We start from the raw sequence: 27159 nt of genomic DNA on the forward strand, positions 1-27159 counted from the left end.
TGCATCAGTTTCCACAGCAGAACCCAGGAGCCCCGTTACCCATTCCCTGTTGTTCTAATGCACTAAACTCAACTTGCCTTCCAGAGCCAAGGATGGAATGCAGGAATACAGAGGCCCAGGCTCTCCTGCTTGTACCATGCAACCTCACTCCTCTCCCAGAGATGGGGACAGAACCCAAGAGAACTGGCCCCCCGCCCCCATCATTGATCACCAGACCCCCTTTCCATTCCCCAAAATTGGAATAAAATTCTGACTCCCAGCAGGCCCCTGCTCCAGCCACTAGACTCCTCTCCCTGCTCAGAGGCAGAGCTGAAACCCAGGAGTCCAGCCTCCCAGTCAAGTGCCCCTACAGGTCAGTTCACTCGGCAGCTTCTTTATGGATTTCTCTCTTTTGCACAAACAGCACCTGGATATTGATTTAACATTTGATCATCTGAGATAAAAGCAGCTTTTTCATTATTATTTAAAAAAAAGGAAGATGCTAATTTGCAAGCAGTGGGAAGATCAAAGAGCCGTGCCGCCCCGCCTGTAATTAACACTGCTCTCCCCCTTCGCAGCTCTGGTGACAATCTGTTACCACACTTGTGTGTGAGACGCTTTCATCTGCCAATGCTTGGAACCAGGGCTGCTGCCAAACCCCTCGCTGCCCTTGCAGGGAGAGGGTACAGCCAAAACACCCTGGGGCCAGATATATCACTGCAGATTCCCAGATTGGACCTGGTGCTGGTGAGATGCATTTGTAAATTTGCTCACAACCTCCTCCCCCCTCTCCCTCTCATACTTCCCCTTGCTTTAAGCATGGTCAGCCTCATGTTCAGAGCCTGGCCTGACTGGTCGCTTCTGGGGTTTGCTTCTAGCAAGAGGCAGGGAATGTCACAGAGTCACATTCACTCAGGCTCAGAGTGTGAAGGAACATGGTGAGAAAATGGAGAATTGCCCCTTGCTTTTAATGGGTGGGGGGCTATGACATCTGGTTCTCATTCCAATCTACGGCGGGGCAGCAGCATGAACATGCATTAGCTGCTTCATCCTTATCTGTATTACAGACGGAGATCAGAGCCTCATTAGAACATGTGCATTGTCCCACAGGAATTTCCAACCTATGGGTCGGGACCCAAACTTGGGTCGCCATTAGATTTTCTCAGGGTCACATGTGGCTCTTTAAGGAGCCATTTGCAGCTCCCACCACAGCAGCTGCTCCTCCTCCAAATCCCAGTCCCTGCCCTGCCGCACGGAAATGGAACTCAGTGTAATTGGTTTAATGGCTGGCAGGCAGGATCCGACCATTAAACTAATAAAATTGAATCCATTTCAGCATGGAAGGGCAGGGAACTGCCCACGCTGCAGGTGGGGAAAGAGAGTAGGAGAGCTGGGGTGAGCAGCGCGAAAGAGGTGCCAGTGGCCCGGTGAAGGAGTGGCGGGGCACAGCATTGGCGCTCGTGTGAGGTAGGTAGGGGGGCGTTTTGGGGCTGTGAGGTGTTTAGCCTGGGGGACAGGGCAGGTTTATAAACATTTCTTTCCGAGGGGAGAACGTCCCCATCCCAGGCCTGGTTTTGAATTGCCTTGGGTCACAAAGTCTTACTGAATTGTGAAAATGGCTCACCGTCTCAGACAGGCTGGGAACCGTTGGGTTAGCATTATGGCAGTGCCTCTACATTTGGAACGAGATCAGGGAGCCGTCCTGCTGTACGTCATTATTAGTATTACAGTAGCAACTAGCGATCCAACCAAGGTCAATGAGTCATTTTAGATTGTACATTATTATTAACATTACGGTAGCACCCGAAGGACCCAGTCCAGACTGAGTAGTCATTACAGGGAGCACATTACTGGTGTGACGGCAGTGCCAAGATCAGAGCCCAACTCTGGCATGTGCATTATTAGCAGTGTTCTGGTAGCAGCTTGATGCACAGATTACTTCCACCATAAGCTCTTTGGGGCAGGGACTGTACAGCACCGAGCACAACAGGGCCCTGGTCTGGGTCTGCTGCTAATAACAACACAGGCAGGTTTCCTTGCTGCTGGTGGGAGAGGGGACTGTGGGACAGCCAAGCCCGTCGGTCTAATATGGGTGGTGGAGAGAGACAGGAGAGTGGGTTAAGTGTCCTGATCCGGGGGCAGGGGGCGGGAAGAGAAAGCCAGGGAGGGAGGAGGGCACTGGTTTACACTAGTCGGGGATCTGGCTCTAATGAAGCAAACACCTTTTCAGACCTACAGGGGTCTGGCTCCATGACACTAATGAAGCTGGGTTATTTTCACCAGCCCAGCAACTGGGGACTGGAGTAATTGAAGGAAGAGACACAGGATTACTTGGCCAGGTGGCACTGCTGCTCCCAAGAGGCAGCAGGGCTAACGGAGCTGTAGCACGCACGATGCTGAATTGACTGCGCCCACGGGTCTGATCCACTCTGGGGTCTTTGTTAATCTTTACCACTGCACCTGGCTCTGGGGAGCTCTCACTGCACTTCTTTTCCTTACTCTTAATTGAACAGAAAGCACTTGTAATTACATCAAAGGGGATTTAAGCTTCACCTCTGAGCTTGGTGGAATAAGAGGGGAGTGGGGATTATCTGTAGCCATAACCCCACGGGGAGAATGGCTCAATGTTGCCTGCGCTCTATTGCAGAGTTCCCCCTTCCCCCCCGCAGCCCGTGCTTTCTGCATGGCCCTGTTCCTCCATTGAGACCCCCCAGAGCGCCTTTTATTACATGAGTTTCTTTCAGCGCTGGACTAAACCAGGAATGTCTCAGTAATAAGGAAGGGCTCTGAAGCGGCTGCAGAATGGGGCTGCGTGGTGCTTGCTTTGGAAGGCAAAGCACTGCTCGCGCTCAGCAGCAGCTTTGGCTTGCACTGCTGAACCATGTTTCCAGCTGGTGTAAAACAGCTTCCACTGGTGCCCAGAAACTGAAAGTGGCCCAGGTGGGAGGAGAGGGGAGGGGAGGGAAGGGGGAATTGGGAGTGGGCCATGGCCAGACAGCCCTATACTCCTGGGGGGTAGGGCGGGGTGGGGCTGTGTTGTCTCCCTTTGCACCAGCCTTGGAGTGCATCTAGTGCCCAAAAAGTCACGCCCTAGATGCAGCGAGTGGTATCGCGCCTTGCATCAGCCAGGCCAGGACCAGCTGGATTCTAATAACCAGCTGTTCCCAATGAGACTCATTTTAATTCAGTGAAGTGACACTGGTTTACAGTAGCTGGGGATCTGGCCCACTGGATCTTAACGAAGCAAACACCCCTGCAGACCAACAAGGGTCTGGCTCCTTGACACTAATGAAGCTGCATTATTTTCACCAGCCCAGCAGCTTGGGGAATGGAGGGGCTGAAGGACGAGACACAGGATTACATGGCCAGGTGAAAATTGCTTCTCCCAGAAGGCAGCACAGCTAATGGAGGTGTGGCGCTTAGGTCTCCAGGATATTAGAAGTATTGCAAGGAAGCTCAGGCTGGTGAGCATGTGGATGGCTTTAGCTACGCCTAGGCAGCCAAGCAAACCCCACGGCTGGCTGTGCCAGAAAACCAAGGCTCCCAGAGCTCAGGCAGTGGAGCTGTTTCATTGTTGTGTAGATTCCCAACCTTGGGCTACAGCCTCAAATTTCTCCAGCCCATACTCCATGGGACACTTCTGTTTGGCTTGTCAGCCGGATGTAAACTGAACTTTTGAGGGAGAAAATTCTGTTCTCACTTGTGGTGCTGCACCCCGGAAAACGTGGCCTCTGCGCCTGATTCTAAGGGGGAGGAAGTTGGAGCATAACGCCGCCATTCCTTTCCACCAAGAGCCCATGCGGTTTTGCTTGAAAAGAGAGGAAAAGGCGGAACAGAAAGTTAGAATGGAGGGGTCCAGAGAAGGGCTGTGAAAAATCCCATTTGCTGGGAATTAATTGGAGAAATCCACCCTGCAGGCTCCTGATTTCCATAACACAAGTTCCGGCAGCACCGATAATGCCCGGCGAACGATTCAGACTGTACCATGCAGCCTTGAAACTTTAAGCCAATTTGTCAACACCCCACGCTGGCAGAAATGGCTTAAAAAGCCACCAGACGTCAGACAGTTTTTCTTTTGCTTTTCCCCCACAGCTCCATCTTGAATTCATTTATCCGGTCATGCTTTCACTCAGTGCTTCTCCCCCTTCTGTTCTCTTCTCTCTCAGGAGCACCCGGTGGCTCATCTCTGAGCACAGTCCAAAAACATCAAGCGGGATGGGAGAATTTCTTCACTGTGCCCCTATCAGGCTAGGTCTGCATGGGTGAATGGAATTCCCACCCTCCCAGAACATTCAAACACACAGAAGTCTTCACTGACCAAGCCCCTTGTGCATACAACAGTGACTGAGCATAGATCATGTAATTTTGATTTCACTCCAGAATTTAAATTCTGATCTTCTGAGGTTTTGTTTCTCTGCATTACAAAGGCTCAGAGATTTTGGCTCCTCCAAAGGCAGCTTTTGCCAAAGTTCATCTGGTTTAGAACCATGAATTTACAAATTAAGATTTTTTTTCCCCTGAGCCAAAAGCCTTTTTTTTTTAAAAAAAAAAACAAACTTTCATGGAAAATCATTGGCATTAAAAAAAATCTTTCCTTTGATGAAAAGTTCCACAGAACTTTTGCCATCAGAAGCAACTTTCTGGAATATTTTGGTAAATAATAAAATGCTGATGGATGTTTGCAATCAAAATTTCAGTGGAAAGTATTTTGTGAAAGATGGTGGGGCGGGAAGAATGGAAAACAGACCCATCTTGAATTGCAAATAGTTCTGGAATTTCGAACAAGTTCAAACATCCATTTTGGTTGATGCATCCAAGTCTTACCACAACAACAAATTTTAAAAGGGAATTAATTGGGAGATGGTGCTTACTGGGTGACATTTTCAAAAGTCCTAATTTGAGAAGTCACATAAGCTTTAGGGGAACATCTTCAAAAATCTCTTAGTGATTTAGAAACTTAAAGCACAATTTTCATATGTAACTAGATGACCGAGGAGCCTAAATCTCTTTTCAAAAGTTGCTTAAATCCACATCTTCAAAGGTATTTAGGTGCCTAGTTTCCATGGGAGTTAGGAGCCTAAATAGCTTTGTCGATTTGGACCTTGGGAACCTAAATCACATTCAAAATCAATGGGACTTCAGCTCCAACATGCCTATGTCGCTTCTGAAAATGGGATTTTAAGAATCTAAGTCTAAGCTTTTGAGCTCACATTCTGTGGCCTGGTGGATAAAGCAGTGGATTAGCACTGAGGCAACCTGTCCTAGTGTCTGCTTGGCCACTGGCCTGCTGTGTGGCTTTGGGTAAGTCACTGTCCCGCTCTATGCCTCAGTTTCCCTACTTATGAAATGGAACTAATGACACTGCCCTCCTTTGTAAAGTGCTTTGAGGTTGACTGGTGGAAAGCATGATATTATTACTTAAATAATCCAGCCACAAAGAGTTCGCGCTTTCCAAAGCAACTCCTGATTTGGGGATGTTTTGTTCTTAGAGAGGGTTCTGAATACAGGCGCCTGGTGTACAGAAAGTGAAAACCTGGGAGTCTCCAGTCAGGCACCCCAAATGTCTAAGTCATTTTTCAGAAATGAAGGTTATTGAGCCAAATCCAGGAAATGAGCTAAGAGGCTTCTCAGGTTCTGAGTACCTAGAACTTGTCACCTACTTGCTCTAGTATGCCTGCAGCCTCTGTGGTGTGAACACAGGCTTGGCAATGAAGGATGGCACAATTATTTCTCTGAACTCGGAGCACTGAGATACAGACTCCATATGTGTTTGTATCCAAATGAAAAATTGTGCATTTGTGTTTGAAAGAGAGAAAGAAACCATGTGTGTGACCATATGTGTCTCTGGGTGTGTCAGGGCTGCATGTGACAGACTGTCCGTGTGAGTGTTTCTCTCTACTTGTGTTTCCATGCGCATCTCAGTCTCTACACACATCTGTGCATTAGTGTGTCTCTGTATGTCAGTCTCTACATGAGTCTGTTTATGTCGCGAGTCCTTTTCAATGCAACACTGTGCACGGGTACAGATGTGTGTGTCAACCAGTGTGTGTTGACCTGCGTGTAAGTGTGTGCATTCCTCTAATCTACTGGCAGTGTCAGATTACACACATACACCTCAATTGCTGTTAATTATTAGGCCAGCAACACTGCTGTTTCCTCCTTTGCAAATACCTGCTGCCTAATAACTCAGTCAATCATTTTTGCAGGGGAGAAGTTGCAATCTGGAGGGATAATAGCCTGCATTCCTCGCCACATGGGCTGATTTCACATCCAGCTTGTGATGGGAATGGATTTTCCCCTTCCTTTTCTTCTTTGAAAAGCTGTTCCACTCTTAAAGCAAAGCAGCAGAGCCTGCTCCCCCTTCGAAGCAAGCCGTGACAACTCAGCAGCGTATGTCAAGCGGATTGGAGGGGAGCTACCTCCACGGTTGAGTAACACAGCAATTCTGCCTCCACGGAACCGGTGTGAATACCAAACCCTCAGCTTGGTCACGCAAGAACACCCTGCTGCCCTGGGGCTTTGAGAAAGGATTGGGGTTTTTATCCTGTTTTAAGTAACTTTCTGGAAGAAAGGAGAAGGAATCAGACACCACGTCTCAGGGGGAAGAAATTGGAGCGGGGGAAGGAGGTTCTTTGGACAACCTGCAAGGAAATACAAATTCCTTTGGACTGCAAACTGATGCTGAAAAGGATGGATTTACAAAGAGCCATGCTGAATTGAAGTCTGCCACCCCCCCAAATGTGCATGGCTGCTGGGAAGGGCTAGCCAGATTATAGACCATAAAAGAAGTTAGGCTGAACTGATGCTCACCGTGGACATCCAGAGTTCCCCTGGAGTTTGTAAAGCTGAAGCCCTGTCCATGGAAGTAGGCATCTGAAGCCCAAGTGGATCTGAGAGGCAGGAGTAGCGCAGCAGAAAGGTAGGCTTAACACCTCGATCGGAGCAGGCACATCTGGAGCCTGGCTAAAGCCAGTCACACACATTCGCGGTCTCCTGCAGAGCCAAGGGGATGGTACTGCTCCATTAGCAGAAATGGGGAACGCTTGGGAGACCGCCTGAAATGCAGGGAGAAACCACCAGAAAGGGCTAGGTCCCAGGGGGACCCTGGGATCCAGAAGACAAGGTGGGGGATACTCTGCTTTGCTCATCAGGAAAGGAGAGCAGTGCAGGTCAGGTCCTATTCTCAGCTCCAGGAGGGGGACAGGGCTAGCAGGTTAAAGAGGGGGGCCAGAAGGGAAGATGTCTGGGTTCTACTTGTGGCTCTTGGGGGTGGGAGAGGGGAGCTAGCGAGAGCAGCTCCCGGAGCCTCAGGATGAGTTAGAATTACAGCTTCCATTTAGAGAGACTGTGAGGAGTATTTGGGGGGGCGGGGGGGGGCAGGAGGGAGAGAGACCAAAGGAAAATCCTGAAAACATGACCTGAGTGGCAGGGTCACCTGCCTCAGCCTGCAGACAGCCTGGGAGGTGTTCTCTTCCCTGTGCATCTTCACCCTCCCATCTGCCAGGCATGCCCAGGGGTCCCAGTGGTGCCGAGGGCCCTGGGGTGCCTGACGGTCTTGGATCCCAACTGCTCGAGGTAATGGATCTGTTCCTCATGCTGATGGGGACTAGCTGAGGTATGGTGCCTATCCTGGGAGTCAGTAATACTCCCTGCTCTTATCTAGTGCTTTCCAAAGCAGGGTCATTAGTCCCATTTTACAGCTGGGAAAAGGGAGGCACAGATGGACTGTAATTGTGCTCAAGGTAACCATCAAGGCCAAAACCAGAACCCAACTTGCCTATCTCCCAATTCAATGCTGATTCCATTTGGCCACACTGCCTCCCAATTTAGCTCCTGGCATCGGACCGGTGTGAGAATGTAAGGGCAGATATAACCAGTGTCCACCCAGACAAAGTCCATATGATTGTGCCACTGCCAAGCAGGAAGGTGAGCACACAGTGCTTGGCTTCTGCAAGATCTTGGGTCCATCCGCAAAGCCTGATCTGGAGCTCAGCTAAGGCATAAAGGCCCAGTTCCCATCTGGGTAACAACCCCTAAAACGCAGCAGCTGCATCTGTCACTTTGGATTCCTGCTGCTTTACCAGCTAAAGACAGCATGGGCCTGTGTGTGGGAAAGATTTGGACACAAGCTTTGCACCAAGGAATTTGTCACTAACCCACGTTTGTCCGAAAATAGAGTGTGAGACCCCAGTTCCTATTCCTTCTCTCACTCAGGCAGAGCAAGGATCTGACCCTGGGTCTCTTGCACCTGTGGGCAGTGCCCTGGCCACTGGAGTTAGCTGGCTATGCTGGGGGCATTCCAGGCCTTTTCAAAAAATCTCCTTTGTGAGTCAGTGCAGAACGAAAACAAACGTCAAAAGTTCAAAACTTCTGGCTGATGGGAATTCGTGTTCTCCAGCCCTCTGCCCACATGGCTTCGAGATGGGAGACGCCTGCAGGTGCAGAGAGACGCACCACGTGCACGCTCTCCCTGCTTGGCTAGCCCTGGGCCCTGCTCCGGGTGGGCATATCCGCAGAAGTTACCACTGGCAAGCTGGCTAAGCTTCTAATCTCATTAATGGGGCGAGCCATTAAAATGTGTACAAGGCCTGGGCAAAGGTTCACCCTTCGTCTACGGATAAACATCGTCATAACTCAGGTTAGCTAAAGAGCAGCGAAGGCAAGTCTTTTGCATGTGGAGTTAATGTCTACACAGACACTGTGCTAAGCTGACAGACCAGGGATAGACCCAGGGACTTCTAGCGCTCCAAGCAGAAGTGACTGCAGCTCCTGTTAAAAAGCCCATGCAACAGAGCAGGTGTTTATACCCCTCCTTTGCTCTGTGCCTTGGCAGAAAGGGGGCTTGGTGCACACACCCACCCGTGGGTTACAAATGCAGACATCCAAGCTGGCTGGAATCTACCTCTCTCGGGTGCCAACAACGAAGAAGCTGCAGCAGCACAGACTTTAGCATGGGCTTGCCCGGCCTGTGCTGCTCTGGCTCCACTATTTGTACCTGCACTAGCTTGTCGAAAGGTGGCTCAGATGGGCCTGTGTGTGCTGCAGTCCCTGCCCAGGACTGTAGCGCAGATATTGGTACTCCAGGAGGAAGCGGGCAGGGATTCAACTCTACCTGTTAACTCATGTGAAAGCTACCTGTTGCCACGTCTCCACTAGGGCTTTGGGGAGCATGAGTTTAGGACACCCCTTTTGCCCTAGTGAAGACACAGGGCCTTGGAGAATGGACATCTTTTAACTCCCTTTGTACTAAGCCCCATTAAAATCCTGTGGGAGATGAAGTAAGAATTCCCCTTCACTAAAATACTAGGTCATGTTAGAAGCTGACCTGAGGAGTCATGTTCGCTGACACAAGATTAAACACAGTTCTGCCTCCATTGCAAAGTTAACAGGACTATCGTCCCAAGCTCAGCTCCTTTCTACACACCACACCCCTTCCCTTGAACAGGGTTCTGCTTTGAGCTCAGGTTGGTTGGCCCCAGAGGGACATAGGCTAAAGCTCAAGTGAGCAGAATACGTCAGCTACAATATGACCGCTCTGTAGCGGGGATGCTCACAAACACAGCTTGAGTGCTGCTAGTCCTCCAATGCCTTCCCACAATGCTCTGGGTGCCCAGAAAACACATATTTCCACCATTCAATGGGAGAGAATTCGCAGAGTGGATCAGCTGGCTGTAGTGCTAAGGATGGTGGAATACACTCCTAGAAATCCCGTGAGTGAGCGCAGCACCCATGTGGCCCTGATTACCCGAGTGGAGGGTGGACGCACTCTCACTTGAGCTTGGCTAACTCCAGGTAACTCTGCAGTGAAGACAAACCTTCGCCCAGGCCTGGTTAAACCCCACTGAGACTAGAGGGTTAATCACATCGGTAACACTCCATTTGCCCTTCAAACACTGATGGCTAAGTAGCATTTAACAGCATGTGAGCGAACACGACCCTCTCCCAGGGCTGTATTCTTTTCTAGTGAAGACAAGGGACAAAATTTCCAAAGGGTGCTTAAGGGGCTTTGGAGCCCAAATCCTATCTTCAGAATGGATTTGGTGTAGATTTCCAAAGGAATTCAGGCGCCGCAAGATGAAGACAGGAGCCCCTAGGCACTCACAGCCAGATTTTCAAAGAGAACTAAAAGTGCGAAGTACAAGGACGCAGAAGTTAACCATGAGAACCAGTTTTGCCAGAGAAAACAGAAAGAGCTGTGTTTGTTTAGCCTAACCAAACAAGGCCGAGAGGGGATCTGCTTGCTGCCTCTACCTATACCAGGTGGTTATCCCCAGGGAGGGAGGGAGGGAGGAGGAGCTAGTGTCGCTAAAGGACAGTGTGGGCACAGGAATAAATAGGGATACACTGGCCAGGAATCAGTTGAGCTGGGAAATAAGAAGGTTTCTACCTAGGAGGTTCTGGAGCAGCCTCCTCGTCCCAGCAAGAGCACGGGGGTGTGGAGCAAACACCCAGATTCAGACCAAGATGGGCTCCATGACCCTTCCAGTCCTGTGTATCCAGACACTAGGGATTTGAAGCTGGCTCTGTCACATCCCACCCACCCCTAACCACCCGGGGAGAGAATCTCTGTCTGGCCAAATGAATGTTTAATGACTCCTGCAGCGCAGAATGGTTTTGCTGGGAGAAAGAGAGAGACTGACTATGATGCAGAGGTCAGAACATTCTACCGGGGTTGCGGGAGAGCCAGCTTGATGCCCACATCAGGCAGAGCGGGGGGGTTGCATGTGAGCCACCTGTATCCCAGAGAAGCATCTTGACCACTAGGACAGGCTCGGTTTGCTGCATCATCCTTCTCCCCAGTCAGAAATTCCTTCCTGGACCATTGAAACCCCTCTGTGGAAACTAGGCTGGGCAGTGATCTCAGCTCACTAGCTGCCTAATTGCTGTCAGGTTTAAATCCTCCAGTGAACCAAAGGAGGCCGTGAAAGTCAATTCATTACAAAGCCAGGATCGCAGAGTTTAAGATTAATAAGCTCTTGATTTATCACTGCGCCAGGCCCCTAAACATTACTCACTGCAAAACTCCAAGGGCTGGAGCATCCCTGGCTTGCACTAAGGCTGGCTGGACTTGGACTAGTGAGCACCAGCACCCTCCTGGATGGGCCCTAAATGCTTGGTTTGTTGAGGCATTAGCAGCTGTGTTACAAGCCACGGCTGTGAAAGATCCCCTGTGGACAGAATAATTATTATTGATTATAGAAGCAGATAAACCCAGCCAGGACACAGCCAGGGTGAAAGACAGTATAAACCTCCCAAGTGGCTTTCAGTGTTGCAGAGTTCCTACTTAATAATCATAGGGTTTATGCTACAGCAGGGAGCAGACTTCTACCGAGCTCAGGGCCCCCACTGTGCCAGGCACTGCCCAATTTCTGTCCAAGCGCCAAGCCCCTGTTGTGTCAGGCACTGCACAGATCCCACATGAAGAATGGTCTCCTCCCCAAGGAGTTTACATAGAGAAGGGTGGGAGGAGAAACAGACACTGAGAAGGGACGAGACTTACCCAAGGTCACACAGCAGAATAATAGACATGCCAGGACTTAAGTCCAGGGAAGCAGTGTTGTCCAGTAACTAGCACAGAGGGCTGGGGCTCAGAACACCTGGGTTCTGGTCTCAGCTCTGCCACTGACCTGCTGGGTGACCTTGGGCAAATCAACTCCATGCCTCAGTTTCCCTTCCCAGCCTTTGTCTATTTAGACTGTCTTGAGGGCAGGGACTATTTCTCAATATGTTTCTGTAGACCATCTGGTCCAATGGAGGCCCCCATCATGGCTGGGGTTTTCAGATAGTACAGGTAGAACCTCTCTCATCTGACACCCTTGGGACCTGACCAGTGCCAGATCAGAGAATTTGCTGGACCACGGGAAGTCAATATTGTCTAGCACATTATCAACACTTTCACTGCTTACTGGGCTCTTACGAGACACTTGGGTAAATTACAGCTAAATAACAGCACAAACACTGAGGCTGTGGCCACACTCGGCCAAAACTTCAAAATGGCCACTTCAAAGATTACTACTGAGGCGCTGAATTGAGTATTCAGCACCTCATTAGCATTGGGACTCTTCTGGCTGTGGCACTTGGAAAGCGCTGCTTTCGAACACACACGGCTCGGCATGGCTACACAGGGGTTCTTTTCGAAAGGACCCCACACATTTCGAAATCCCCTTATTCCCCTTAGCTGACCGTTTGCATGGCCATTTCGAAGTTTTGGCCGAGTGTGGCCACAGCCTGAGAGCCAGGTCTGGTGACTGTAAACAAACTTTATTGGACCATAGGAAACTTGGCCACACCCATGATAAGTGGTCGCCCAGATAACTAAAATAATGACAGATTACAGATGTTGCCAGATGAGAGAGTTCTGGATTAGAGAGGTTCAACCTGTACAATACAATAAAATCATCATACCATGATAAAACCTGGAGCATGTCATTTCTTTATCCTACACTGGACAGACTGTACCACTACTTTATTACTGCATGCAACATCCTACATTTTCACCTTCCATTTTCTAAATACATAGGAATGTATAATTAAATATCACCATGAACACCTGATAACAAAACAAAATGATCAAAATGACTCCCAGTATGGGAGATGGAATATGCATATCTCCTAATAAAGGGAAGCTCCAAATTACTCCTCTCCTTATTATACCATTTCCCCCCTAGAAAAATATTGTCATATCAGATCTTGCCATCAATATAATTAACCTCCCCAGACACAAATTTGAATTTTCTTTTCCCCACCCTGCTTCCAACGTGTATCATTTTCTATTAACTGGAGCAATTTTCATTTCTATTAGCCCTGGATACAATGCAACTGAGCAAACTTCTTTTAACAATCTCTTTTGAAAGGCATTTGCATACCTGTCTGCAATTACAGCCAAGATAAGGCTCGATGCATAATGCATGCAGCATGAAATTGGCAAAATAATTAACTGTAGGGTTGATTGTTTTTTTTTCTTAAGAAGCAGGCACGTTACAAGTTCTATAAAAAGAAATCCAGAGATAAACATCAGACAGAATCTCAGTGAAGTCAGTTTGTCCTGTTCTGAGATCGACTCTTTGCTTCGCACTGTGAGAGCATCTTGGGAACTAAAGAACAACTCATTTACAAACATCCCATGTGCTTGCCATTTAAAGAGGATCCAGATGGACTGGATTGGGATAGGGCACTCTTAGGAAGTACCTACAGGAGAGATGGTTTGGTATCAGATGGATCAATGGGGCTAGTATTTATAAGAAAGCGGTATTTAGTGGATAGTACCTGAGACTAGGATGCAGGACACCTGGGTTCTATTTCTGGCTCAGCCCATTGGCCTTGTCCATGACCATGGGCATGACCACCTGTGCCTCGGTTTCTCCCTCTGTAAAATGGAGACTGTACCAAAGGCCAGGGTGAGAGTAGGGCAGCTGTGGGAAGAGGCAGGGCCATCCCACAGGCTAGGAGTGGTTTGGGGAGGAGTCACATGGGGTGGTCACATGATTAGTGTCTCTCTTGTTTCCCTCCCCACTAGTTGCCACTGATGAGATGCCCCAACTTTATAGAGACAGTCCAGATATTCAGGGCTTTTTCTTATATAGGCACCTATTACCACCCTCACCTCCTACCCTGATTTTTCACAGTTTTTATTTGATCACCTTTGATTAGATAGTCAGAATGTTCCTTTACCGGCCTTTAAAATTTATTAAAGCAGGTAACTCTGAGTGTAGCCTCCGAGCCTGGAGCTATGGGGCTACGGCTGGAAGTTTTCCAATACAACGATCATCTGCTAATAAAAGCCAATTCGATTAAATCAAAATGTTTTCATGGGACCCTCTTGATTTCATCAGTGTTTTCAATGAAAATTTAGCAAAATATTTTGGTCAACTCTGTCATATTAACTATTAGATCATGTTCAGTAGACCTCTTTTTCGAGGCCTCAAATTGTTCCTTTCACAATTTTCAGAAACTTTTCCAATTTCTTCACACTCTCTTTTGAAGGGAGCACACCAGCACTGGACACGGCAGCCACATAATAGTATAAGCCGGGAACAGGGAAGTTGTGGGATAAAGTTTTTAAGAACAGGCTGGATAACCACTTCTCAGGGATGGTCTACATATACAGACGTCTCCAACTTACAAACAGGGTGTGTTCCAAATGTTCTTTTGCAAGTTTCATTTTCCCATAGAAACAGTGTTATCGGGGTGGTTAGGTTACCAGGCTAGCCCACAAAAGCCTATTTCACCCATAATGCCGCTGAAATACCATTTATCTGCAAAGCAAAAGTAGACTTTTTTTTTTTTTTTAATTTAACCTTGAATGCTGGTGCTTGTGGAAAGGCAGGTTTAATTAGAGGAGAATGAGGAGGGCGGTGGAGATTCTGAAAGGGACTTCTGAGCATCCCCTGGCCACCTCGCACTGGTTTTGTGCCGGCTCCTGCATCTAGCCCCATCCTGTGGTCGCTCCCGCCCCACATGGGCAGTGCGTGCCATGAGTGTGGGCCAGAGAACTCTAGAGAAGCAGGGGGCGGCCATGCAGTGGCTGGAGAGAAGCATTAATTTCCCCTTCAAAGGGCAGCTTCTCTCTAGCCAGTGGCTGCACAACCACATCCTGCTCCTCTGGAGTTCTCCAGACAGCTCTTGCACTGGTCACCACCAGCTGTGCCCTTTCCTGGTCCCCCGAGGGCCAGCAGCAGGTGAGCTTTTGTTTATATGTGTGGATGTTCCTAAGTCGGAGGGTTGTAACTCGGGGAGCATTTGTACTTGGTCCTGCCTTAGCCTGCAGGGGTGAAGTGAGGGACATCTTGAGGTCTCATCCTACCTTATCTTTCTATAATTCTGTATTATAACAAAAATTGAAGCGACAAAGTGCTTCAAAACGTCATTTCCATTTCCAAAACAAAACTGTTCACATCTTAAACAAAAACGAAAAACAACTGTTTATAAGTCAAGACCAAAGGAAATTCCAAAATGTTGGAAATTTCTGCAGAGTGGAAACCCCAAATTCTGATCACTTTCCAGCTGGATCAACTCACATCCTTACCCTCTGCACTCACTAAATCTGATGCTTACCCTGAGTTGGGGTATAAAGTGCAGTGCACAGGATACTCTAGGCTAACAGTCCTCCAACAGCCAACATTAACAGGAGTGCTGTGAGCAAGACACGAGAAGTCATTCTTCCGCTCCAGTCTGTGCGGTTTTAGCCCCAGATGGAATATTGTGTCCAGTTCTAGCTGCCGCATTTCAAGAAAGATGTGGAGAAATTGGAGAAGGTCCAGAGAAGAGCAACAAGAATGATGAAAGGTCTAGAGAACATGAGCTAGGACGGAAGATGGAAAGAACTGGGTTTGTTTAGTTTGGAAAAGAGAGGACCGAGAGGGGACATGATACCGGTTTCCAAGTTCCTGAAAGAGGGTTACAAAGAAGAGGGAGAAAAATTGCTCTTCTTAGCTTCTGAGGATAGGACAAGGAGCAATGGGCTTACACTGAAGCAAGCCAGGTTTAGGTTAGACATTGGGAAAAACTTCCTAACTTCCTGGTGAAACACTGGAATAAGTTATCTAGGGAGGTTGTGGAATCTCCATCACTGGAGATATTTAAGAGCAGGTTAGACAGACACCTACCGGGGCTGGTCTAGATGGTGTTTGGTCCTGCCGTGAGGGTGGGGAGCTGGACTCGCTGACCTCTTGAGGTCACTTCCTGTTCTAGTGTTCTATAATTCTATACGCTATAGTCTATTCTCTAATTCTATACTCTGTCCTTAGGGATGGAGGGCAGAGGAGGAAATAAGATTTGAATTTGCTTTTCAAATATTAAATCAATGACGTTTAATCAGCCATGTGGATGTCATAATAATTCCCCCTGTTTTATAGCTGGGGGAATGGGAGTTGAAAGAGGAGACAGAGGGCCCAAGGAATGGAGTTAAGGACAAGGATCTGGGTGCCCTGACTTCCAGGCCCCCTCTACTTTAACCACTAGTCACCTCTCCCTTCCCAGACCTGGAGACAGAACCCAGGAGTCTTGACTTCTGGCCCTACCCTCCCTGCCACTCCAACCACTAGACTCCCCTCCCCTCCCGACAGCTGGAAACAGGACCTAGGAGTAAGCAGCAGTTTGTCTTGTGCACGTGAGAGTGGGCTGTTTTAAACACATACTTCCATGTAAAGAGACAGTGGAACAGGCAGACAAAAGCTCATATTCCACGCGCACCTCCTCCTCCCAATTAATCCCTGCAGTATGACAAAATGGAATCGCATTTCACCCAGGGAACCTCCCCTCCTCCGCACCCAATGTTAGGTCAGCAAGATCTGGGCGGCTTTTAGCAGCATAGCACATACCCTCCCGCAACCCATGTTGTCCGTTGCTCCTGCTTCCCCCAACAAAACCCTCCACAGCACCACCTCCCAGTCTCCTGCATCTCCTTCCATGCTTCACATCCCCCCTTCTCTTGACTTGGCCTTTGCAAAAAAACACACACGAGACAGGCAGTGAGGTCTTGTCGCTTCTGTTCTGCCGTCTGTATGGATGCAGATGGGCCCCAGAGGGACAAAGTGAAGAGCAAGGAGCTGAGCACTGGGGGCAACTAAGTTTAAAGTACTGGGGTGTCAGAGAAATGCTAACAGAGCTCTTCAAACTCCCGTCGGCAAGTGCGTACATCTGTCAGAATCTTCAATTCAGGGAAGGGAGAAAACAGCTGGTTTTTATCCTTCTCCATCCTGAAAAAAAATGGATTAACAGCGGTTCTCAAATTGGGGTCTGTAAATTATGTCTAAGGACTCACAAAAAGTTCTCAGTTACCATAGAATAATGGGTTTTCAAGCTGGGTCTGCAGACTACATCTCAGATTTCCAAAGGGGTTCACAAGCAGCACCATTCCTAATTTTTAGGGGTCTATAAATGAAAAAAGGTAGAGTACCACTGGATTAAAGCACCACTCGCCATCCTTCTACCCCCTGCCTCCTCCCAGGGCCACATGCTTCAAAATAACCAATAGCCAAAAGAGAAATCCACCACGGCAAAGGAACAGGTAGCATCTCCCATGGTGTTAAGGCCCCCAACAACAGTGAGTAGCCATATGCAAAAATCATAGAATCATAGACTCCTTGGGCTGGAAGAGACCTCAGGAGGTCACCGAGTCCAGCCTCCTGCCCAAAGCAGGATCAACCCCAACTAAATCATCCCAGTCAGGGCTTTGTCAAGCCGGGACTTGGATGGAGATTCCACCACCTGCCTCAGTAACTCATTCCGCTGCTTCATCACCTTCCCGGTGAAATAGTTTTTCTTAATAACCAACCTACACCTCCCATTCTGTAACTTGAGATCACTGCTCCTTAGTCCGCCCTCCATCACTACCGAGAACCGCCTCTTTCCATCCTCTTTAGAGCCCCACTTTCAGAAGTTGATGGCTGCTATCAAATAGCCCCTCACTCTTCTCTTTTCAAACTAAATAAGCCCAAATCCCTCAGCCTCTCCTTGTAGGTCATGTGCTCCAGCAAGGCTGGGCAAGGGGTTTGCAATGGAAGAGAATGGATTGTTGTAAATGCAATAGGACAAATCTCCAGCTGATGTAAATCAGTATTGCTCCATTGGAGTCAATGGGACCAGATCCCCAGCTGGTGTAAGTCAGTGTTGCTCCATTTGAGTCAGTGGGGCCAGATCCCCAGCTGGTGTAAAATGGCCTTACTCCAGTCCAGTCCCCCATTGCCATAAATGACAGGCTGGTTTGCAAGGTTATTACTCCTCCCTGGCTGACTAACGCTGTCTGCAGAACAATGCAGGAGTATGGCTTGATGGGACATCAGGATGCACAGGCAGATGTTCATGTTTAAATGCCTTTCCTCGGGCAAAGAGGGCCTTGCAAGCCTCAGGCTGGGTTCAGCTGCTATACGAATTATTAGGCAGATTAAAGACTCTTGGAGGAATCCAAATGGTTTGTTTTGGTGGGTATCACAGGAAAGCTCAGGCATGTGGAAGCATTGCTTTGTGCTGATCACAGGGCTACACTCCCATCAGCCTTCAGCCCACTAGGGGCAGCTGCTGCAACGCTTTCCCAGGAGATGTGGGTGATCTCGTCTGAGATGTCTGTGTGGATTTTCACAGCACATGTTCAAAGCAGACTCCTCTTAAGGTGTCTTGAGTTAATCCCCAACCCGTATTCCCAGCAGACTTACGTTAACACCCAGGTCTCCTGACCTGCACTGTCAGCTCCACATGCCCTTGTCACTAGTCCATGCTGCCTCCTGGTACCTTGACTAACTGTACAAGACAAGCAGTGATGCCTAGTGGATAGGGCATAGCACTCAGGCCTAGCAGATGTGTGTTCTACAGCTGGCTCTGCCACTGGCCTGCTGAGTGACCCTGGACAAGTCACTTTAACCGCCTTGTGCCTTGGTTTCCCCATCTGTAAGAATGGGGATAATGATCCTTCCCTCCTGCGTAAAAGTGTTCTGCTGATTGAAGGTGTTACAGAAGAACAAGGGCTCATTATTAACTCTCTAGCCGTGTCTACACGTGCACGCTACTTCGAAATAGCGGCACTAACTTCGAAATAGCGCCCGTCACGGCTACACATGTTGGGCGCTATTTCGATATTAACATCGACGTTAGGCGGTGAGACGTCGAAGCCGCTAACCCCATGAGGGGATGGGAATAGCGCCCTACTTCGAAGTTGAACGTCGAAGTAGGGCACATGTAGACGATCCGCGTCCCGCACCATCGAAATAGTGGGGTCCGCCATGGTGGCCATCAGCTGAGGGGTTGAGAGACGCTCTCTCTCCAGCCCCTGCGGGGCTCTATGGTCACCGTGGGCAGCAGCCCTTAGCCCAGGGCTTCTGGCTGCTGCTGCGGCAGCTTGGGCTCCATGCTGCATGCACAGGGTCTGCAACCAGTTGTCGGCTCTGTGGATCTTGTGTTGTTTAGTGCAACTGTGTCTGGGAGGGGCCCTTTAAGGGAGCGGCTTGCTGTTGAGTCCGCCCTGTGACCCTATCTGCAGCTGTTCCTGGCATCCTTATTTCGATGTGTGCTACTGTGGCGTGTAGACGTTCCCTCGCTGCGCCTATTTCGATGTGGTGCTGCCCAACGTCGATGTTGAACGTCGACGTTGCCAGCCCTGGAGGACGTGTAGACGTTATTCATCGAAATAGCCTATTTCGATGTCGCTACATCGAAATAAACTACTTCGATGTAGGCTTCACGTGTAGACGTAGCTTCTGTGTGGTGCTGGTGAAGAGTTAGGCTGAGCTCGGGGCCACATAAAACTGATAAATTTAGCAAGATTCCAAAAGGAATGCTAGATGGGCAAAGCCTTCCAAAGACAGAAGTGACCTAAAACACCAGCCTCTGGAGCTGGAAACTGAACCCAAATCTCCTACATCACAGGCTTGCTTACTTGCCCCTGCACCAGCCTCCCCTCATCCAGTGCGGCTGCCTTATACATGTTCTGCAAGGGTGCAAGATCTTTGCACAAAATCAGAGCAAACTGTGATCACACCCAACGAACTGGTTCACTCACTGAACTGCGAGAGCATTAATAAAGCGTCTGCCTGTCCATCTATCTATTGGATGTACTTTTAGGAGCCCCTCAGGTGGAGGAACCATGGATTTTTCAGTTCACTGACAGTTTTGAAAAGTAAAAAATAAAAATCATTTTGGTTCAGGCCCAAAATGAAACTGTTGGAAATTGTCTGTGAACTGGAAAATCATGGGAAGTGGGAGGCAGGGAAATTGTTTCAGGTTGAACACAACACTTAATTTCAACACATTCAAAGCGTTCCATTTGGAACCTGAAGACTTGTAGCCCTTTTTGAACTTTAAAACAATGAAAAGAAGGGAAATTTTGAAGCTGACTCATCAGAACATTTCCCGTGGAAAATGCCAAAACTTTTGATTTTTTTCCCCGATCTTTTTAAGTTTCTTTGTGAAACAAAACAAGGGTGAAATCAATAAATTCATATTGATGTCTTCTGCTGGCCAAAAAGCTTGGTGCAAAATGTTTTCCCAGCTCTGTCCAGAGGTGCTCCAACAATTTATATAGTAGGGGTGCTGACAGCTGTTGAACCAAACTGGACACAACCTTGTAGCTAAGGGAAACCCCTTCAAGGCAGGGGATGCTGCAACATGGCCCCCTCCAACCCCCCCACCCCAGTTCAGCCCCAGACAAACAGGCCTATCCAGACCAGTATTCCCACTCCATGCTTGCTGTCTCAGATTAGGCCAATAGGCCAACCTATCCCCTACTTCCTCAGGTCAAACCAGTTGTCCGTCCATTAGCTGGAGTTGAGGCCTATATACGTAAGACCCGCAATATGGTCACGTTTCACCATGATATCTAAGCACCTCACAACCTTTTAATGCGTTTATCTTCTCAAGCCACCCATAAGGTGAGACAGTGTTGTTACCCACATTTTCCAGGTGGCAAAACTGAGGCACAGGGCACCTTGCCTTAGGTCTCCCTGGAAGTCTGCAGGGACCAGGAATTGAACCTGGGCCTTCACAGCCCAAAGCTAAAGCCACAAGCACTGCACTGCTGTTTGTAAAGCGCTACATGGGTTACTTCCAATGCATCAGCCTTCACAAGAAGTTCAGAAAAATTGTTCAAAGCAATTTTACAGGAGGAATAGCAAAAATATCCACCGCTTGTCTTCAAAGAAACAGCAGGGGCCAAAAGAGATTGGGAAATGAGACCCTTATTTGGCAGTGTGAGATATTGAGCCATAAAGAATTTTATGTCTCGTAATGGAGGAAATGGCCAAAACAAAGAGTGAGCTGGGGAAGAAAAGAGATGGGAAAGAAAAAAAAGAAATATAAAATTTATAGAAGAGCCAAATGCATAATGAACTCAAGCAAAGTGAGTGGTTCCTAGTGATTTAGCGGGCACGGGCCCAGCAGGAGACCTCGCTGGCTCAAACCTTCCTTGTAAAGGCCTTGTAAAAAATAATGTCAGATGGGGTTTAACTCAGCTGAGGTGAAAGAGCCTGCAGTGAGTCCCTGTAAAGCATAACCTCAGTGAACTCCCTGGCACTGTTCTCCGCCGGCTGCTTCACGCTGCAGCCACACTGGGGGACAGAGACAGCCACAGGGAGGGAAGAGAGGGAGGGAGGGGAGGGAGGAGAGGGACTGAGACAGACAGGAGCATGCAGGAGATGGATGGATAGAGAGAGGAGTGTGTCCAGGATGGGAGGGAGAGACAGAGAGCGCGTGCGCATGGGCAAGGAGGGGAAGTTAGAGGGGTGCATATGGGGATAGAGAGGGAGAGCTAAACTGTAAGAAAAAATTCATCACAGCCTGACCCTAGGGCAAAACCCACTGTTAAGGTGCATGGAAATGGGGGCAGGGTGTGGGCCCCTGGGTCTGAGCCATCAGAGGTGCTCCTGCATTGGGGATTACTTCCCTCCCCAGAGTGGGTAGTGTCTAGGCCAGCGCTCCCCGTGTTGTTTACTTGGTGCTTCCCTTATCCTGTCTGCTTGCCCAACCTGGAGCCCAGGAGCAGAGCTGTGGGGACAGGAAATGGGGAGGCTGACAGGGTACGAGGGCCAAGTCTGAGACCAGATCTGGAGGCGATACCGGGAGCAGAACCTTGGCTGGGAGCTATGTGGCATTCCCTCCCTGCTTCTTATGGGGGCTGGCCTGGGCCCCAGCCACATGCCCCAAACATTCCTCCCCATGCCCCAGGGAAGCACACCCACAGCTGGGGACTTCTGATCTAGGGACACACCTCCCGTTGCTTTACCACCATGCAACCCTCTGTCCCCAGCTACTCCACTGCATCCCTCTCCAGGCTACGCTGGGATCCAGGCAGACAAAACCCATCCATAAAACCAAGCGATTTACTGCACTTAATTTGATAGGCTACATAAACCATGAAATATAAACAACAGCACATAAAAGAGCAGCCAGAGGAGGCGGCCTTGCAACAAAGTGCCCTGTGGCCTGGACACTCTCTCCTCTGCAAAGATCTTTTGCCGAGCAGTTGTGAAAGTCGGCGGCTGGGTGCTAACACAGCAGGAAGGATTCTCAGGCAGGAAGATGAGTGGCTGCAATAGAAGCAGGAAGCAGGCGCGCTCTGGTCCGTGACTCCATAAATGGCACTGTTATCCATCACGCCACAGTGCAAGATACAATCTCGACTCTATTACAATCTTGAGCCAACCTAGGTGCTGTGCAAAGTGGTAATTACCTGGGATCTGCACACACATACAAGGTGACGTGCAGCTGTTGTTACACCCCCTCAAAAATTCAGCCCTCCCTGCAAAAGGCGCTACAGGGCTGCTCGTTTTTCAGGAACCTACATTCCTCTAGCTCGCCAGGAATTAGCAAGGGCTGTCCTATTGCTTGTCCCACCAGAGGTCAGAAGAGTTTATCACAGAGTCCCTTCTGGCCTTAGCATCTATAAGCTTCAGGATTTTGCACTTAACCTGCCTGCAGCCCCAGGCAAACCTCAGGGAGAACATGGGCTAATGGCTAAGGCCTCGTGCAGGCAAGCAGGACACCCAGATTTTATTTCCAGCCCAGAAAGTGGGGCAGAAGCTGTCTGCTACTTAAAACAAAAAAGCAGTCCCGTAGCAATTTAAAGACTAACAAAGTAATTTATTAGGGGAGGAGCTCTCGTGGGACAGACCCACTTCTTCAGCCCATAGCCGTAGCAGAGCAGACTCAATATTTAAGGCGCAGAGAACCAACAATAGTAATCAAGGTTGACAAATCAGAAAAATATTATCAAGGTGAGCAAATCAGAGAGCAGAGGGCCAGAAGGGGCACGGGGAGCGGGGGAGCGTTGTGTGTATGCTGGACCTAGCATAGCTGGGACCCAATCTTGGCTGTCCCATAGGCACTACTGTAATACACATGTCTGCTAATTATAGTGGTTAGAGCCATTGTCCCCTGTAAGGTGAGTGCTTGGGTGGCCGTCCAGGAGAGATTCAGCTGCCCCCCAGCTGATTATCAGTGTGTCCACACCCAACAGCCTGTGTTTCTGTCGGCAGTACAAATCCTTGCATGCCTTGGTGCGCATAACAAAATGTATCCCACCCATGGATGTGAACAATTAGAGGGAACACCAGCGTGGAGCAGCAGGGCTGGATGTCAGGACAGCCTGGTTCCAGCCCCAGCACTGAAAGGAGAGAGTGGCCTGGTGGTGACAGCGGGAGGGTGGGAGTCCAGACACTTGGGCTCCATTTCTATCTTTCCCATTATCTTGGTGCTTAGGAGTCTCAAGCATGAGCCAGGACGCCCCTGCACTAGGCTCCCCATAAAATGCCTTCATGCCAGCACTTATGGTGTAACACTATGTCAGCAGAAAGCCACCCCATGACCCATGCAATTGTACTGAGGCAAACACTGCTTGCACGGTAGGTCTTAGACTACAAGGTCTTCGGTGCAGGGCTGTCTCTAGTGGGGTCTGTGCAAAGCCTGGCACGGTGGGGCCCTGAGCTCAGTGAAGTCTGTGCAGTGCCAAAACTATCAATGTGACTGACAGATCTCAATCTTTGCACTACCAGAACACCCCTGTTAATGTGCAAATCTCAAATCCCTGGGAAGACACAAATCTCCCGTGCATTCATTTCTCTCTGGCTCCCTTTACGGAGAAGAATGATGGGACGAGTGGGTGGCTGAGCCACAAGGAGAGACAAATGCATGCAGGTAGCAGGAATGCGTGCGCGTCTCTGTTATCTGCCTCTAATGTATGCAGTGTTGTGGCTATATCTCTGAGGCAGCTGGAAGCTGGCGTGTCAGCATTGCCATTAGAAAGCTCTTATTAACATGGATTTATACATCTTCTGCAGCAGATTTTGCAGCCTGACGGATGCTGGGGGAAGATTTAGTGCTGGAAGCAAAGTTGGGTGTCGGGGGGGGGGAGCATTAGCAGTGTGGATATTTTAATTGATCGAAGACCTGCTTTTTAGAGTTGTAAAAGAAAAAACACCTGCCAGATTTCTGCTCGAGCCCGGAGAAGTTTTGTGGGGATTTTTCGCTGGGGATTTTAGCTGGGTGTGCCTATTGGATGGCGGCTACTTTGTTGTGAGGTGGTGTGATCTATCGGTCAAGGCACTAGTTGAGGACTCCAGACTCTGTCCTTGGCTCCGCCACTGACTTTCTGCGTGACCTTGGGCAAATCCCTGCTTCTCTGTTTCTCTTCACAACACTTTGTCTGTTTAGAGTCTAAAGTTTTCAGGGGTTGCCTTCTGTTGTGTGTCCATGAAGAGACTAGATAATGGGCCCCTGACCTTGGTGAGGAGGGTCTGTGCAATGCCTACCATCATAGATTGATTGATAGAAAGAACATCCCCATCCCCACGGGGCATCTCAGCCCCCATCCCCATGTTGCATGCCTATCCCTACTCTAATCTCCCATGTAGCTCCACCTGCATAACACAGGCTCCTCCCATTTCTCTCCCCTCTACAGGTCCCAGAGGTCTACCATCCCTGGGGCAATGACAACAGCATCCACGGTGACCTCTACGGTGGTGACCACCGCCTCAGCCATGGACCTGCGTGACTGGCTCTTGCTGTGCTATGGCCTCGTGGCCTTCCTGAGCGAGGTGATGGCCAGCGGAGCCTCCTGCCCCAGCGTGTGCCGCTGCGACAACGGCTTCATCTACTGCAACGACCGGGGCCTGACCTCCATCCCAGCCGACATCCCCGACGATGCCACGACCCTGTACCTACAGAACAACCAGATCAACAACGCCGGCATCCCCTCCAACCTCAAGTCCAAACTGAGCGTCCAGGTGATCTATCTCTATGAGAACGACCTGGATGAGTTCCCCATCAACCTGCCCCGCTCACTCCGGGAGCTGCACCTGCAGGACAACAATGTGCGCACCATTGCTCGGGACTCCCTGGCACGCATCCCTCTGCTGGAGAAGCTCCACCTGGACGACAACTCTGTCTCCACGGTCAGCATTGAGGATGACGCCTTTGCTGACAGCACCCGCCTCAAGCTGCTCTTCCTGTCCCGCAACCACCTCAGCAGCATCCCATCGGGTCTGCCTCGCACCTTGGAGGAGCTGCGGCTGGATGACAACCGCATCTCCACCATCCCACTGCACGCCTTTAAAGGGCTGAACAGCCTGCGCCGGCTGGTGCTGGATGGGAACCTGTTGGCCAACCAGCGCATCGCTGACGACACCTTCAGTCGGCTGCAGAACCTCAGCGAGCTGTCCCTGGTGCGCAACTCTCTGGCCGCCCCTCCACTCAATCTGCCCAGCTCCCACCTGCAAAAGCTGTACCTCCAGGATAATGCCATCAGCCACATCCCCTACAACACCCTCTCCAAAATGAGGGAGCTGGAGAGGCTGGACTTGTCCAACAACAACCTCACCACTCTGCCCAAGGGCCTGTTTGATGACCTGGAGAGCCTGACCCAGTTGCTGTTGAGGAACAATCCTTGGTTCTGTGGTTGCAACCTCATGTGGCTGAGGGACTGGGTCAAGGCCCGGGCCTCTGTGGTCAATGTGAGGGGGCTGATGTGTCAGGGGCCAGATAAAGTGAGAGGCATGGCCATCAAGGACATCACCAACGAGATGGATGAGTGCTTTGAGCCAGGTGCCCAGGGCAACGCAGTGGTGGCCAAGACCACCACCAGCCACGCTGCTGTCACCACGCCTCAGGGCTCCCTCTTCACTCTCAAGGCCAAGCGGCCTGGAATCCGCTTGCCAGACTCCAACATTGACTACCCGATGGTTACGGGGACTGGTACCAAGACCTTGGTTCTCAACGTTAAACCGCTGACGGCGGACACCATCCAGATTAGCTGGAAGGCCATGATGCCTGCTTCCTCCTTCCGGCTCAGCTGGCTGCGTCTGGGCCACAGCCCAGCAGTAGGATCCATCACTGAGACCCTGGTGCAAGGGGACAAGACGGAGTACTTGCTAACAGCCCTAGAGCCCAAATCCACCTACATCATCTGCATGGTCACCATGGAGACAGGCAGCACTTACGTACCAGATGAAACTCCGGTGTGCGCCAAAGCAGAGACAGCTGACAACTACAGCCCCACCACTACCCTCAACCGGGAGCAGAACATTGACCCAATGGCTGGGCTGCCTCTGGCAGGGATCATTGGTGGGGCGGTGGCTTTAGTCTTCCTCTTCCTGGTCATGGCAGCCATTTGCTGGTATGTCCACCGGACAGGCGAGCTGCTGACGCGGGAAAGGGCCTACATGAGGGGCAGCCGGAAGAAAGACGACTATGTTGAATCGGGTACCAAGAAGGACAACTCCATCCTGGAAATCCGAGGTCCTGGGCTACAGATGCTTCCCATCAACTCACACCGAGCCAAGGAGGAATACGTAATCCACACAATATTCCCATCCAACGGCACCAGCTTATACAAAAGCACCCATACCATCGGCTACGGCACAACCCGTGGGTACAGAGACGGCGGCATCCCAGACATAGATTACACCTATACATGATGGAGAACCACCATTCCCTCTCAACCCCAAAACCACCCCACGCCATTGCCTCTCGGTATCTTACAAATCAAGGAGAAACTCTTTTCCCTAACAGAAACGGCTTGAGTGGCAGGCATTGGGGTGGGGGGGGCGGGACTATTTTGTAAAAAAAAACAAGGAATGGTTAAAAAATTAAAAAAGACATAATTTATATTTAATATTCCAGATTTCAAATGAACAACACATGCTCATGGATCGAGGAGAAAAAGCTACCTGTTCATATCTGTCCTCTCGTGTAAATCTATTTTCATTTTCAGGAGTTAGGTTATAAAAAAGAAAATTCAACACCTGGCTGTCATTTCTGACTGCCAAACATTGACGGTTCAGCCATCCCTGCTTCAGGTGGGAGCGAAGGAGGATTTTCCACTGGTTTCAATGGGATTTTCCGCTGCTTCCAATCTGTTCTGGTTTTAGTCCCATAACTGGCTTCTTGGGTTTACTTTTTATGCCACCTTCATCGACTGTTTCATTTGGAGCGAATGGATTTGGATTCCTCCTCCCACTCCTTCCCAAAGCTGGAGGGGAGATGGGAAAATATTTCTATATGGCAGCATAGTACATGGGCATGGACAGTTTAATTGGACCCTTTGGTTAACTCCAGACATTTCAACTAGAAACATGATCTAATTCAATTCATAGCTTTGTACACACACACATACACACACACATGCTTCCTGATCATCATTTTCTTCCAGACAGCTGGGGTGATGGCCTCCAGGGGTTAAGATGCAGGATGCTGATGTCC

General features: G+C 49.6%; 2 protein-coding genes across 3 annotated transcripts in view; one reads left to right on the forward strand and one right to left on the reverse strand.

Moving 5' to 3' along the window:
- The window catches only part of MACROD1 (mono-ADP ribosylhydrolase 1), a 215355-nt gene that overhangs the window by 144054 nt on the left and 44142 nt on the right, over window positions 1-27159 (reverse strand). The window lies entirely within an intron of this gene.
- FLRT1 (fibronectin leucine rich transmembrane protein 1) lies at window positions 6386-26498 on the forward strand. Its single transcript, XM_075005388.1, has 2 exons — window positions 6386-6898; window positions 24362-26498. Exon 2 carries the CDS (start codon window positions 24390-24392, stop codon window positions 26373-26375), a length of 1986 nt encoding a protein of 661 aa, XP_074861489.1. The 5' UTR covers window positions 6386-6898; window positions 24362-24389; the 3' UTR covers window positions 26376-26498.

The sequence above is a fragment of the Carettochelys insculpta genome, chromosome 11 (assembly GCF_033958435.1).
Source record: "Carettochelys insculpta isolate YL-2023 chromosome 11, ASM3395843v1, whole genome shotgun sequence".
Classification (NCBI taxonomy): Eukaryota; Metazoa; Chordata; order Testudines; family Carettochelyidae; genus Carettochelys; species Carettochelys insculpta.

What these genes read in the sequence shown, in the direction of transcription:
- FLRT1 (XM_075005388.1), top strand. Translation starts at nt 24,390, where the DNA reads ATGACAACAGCATCCACGGTGACCTCTACGGTGGTGACCACCGCCTCA.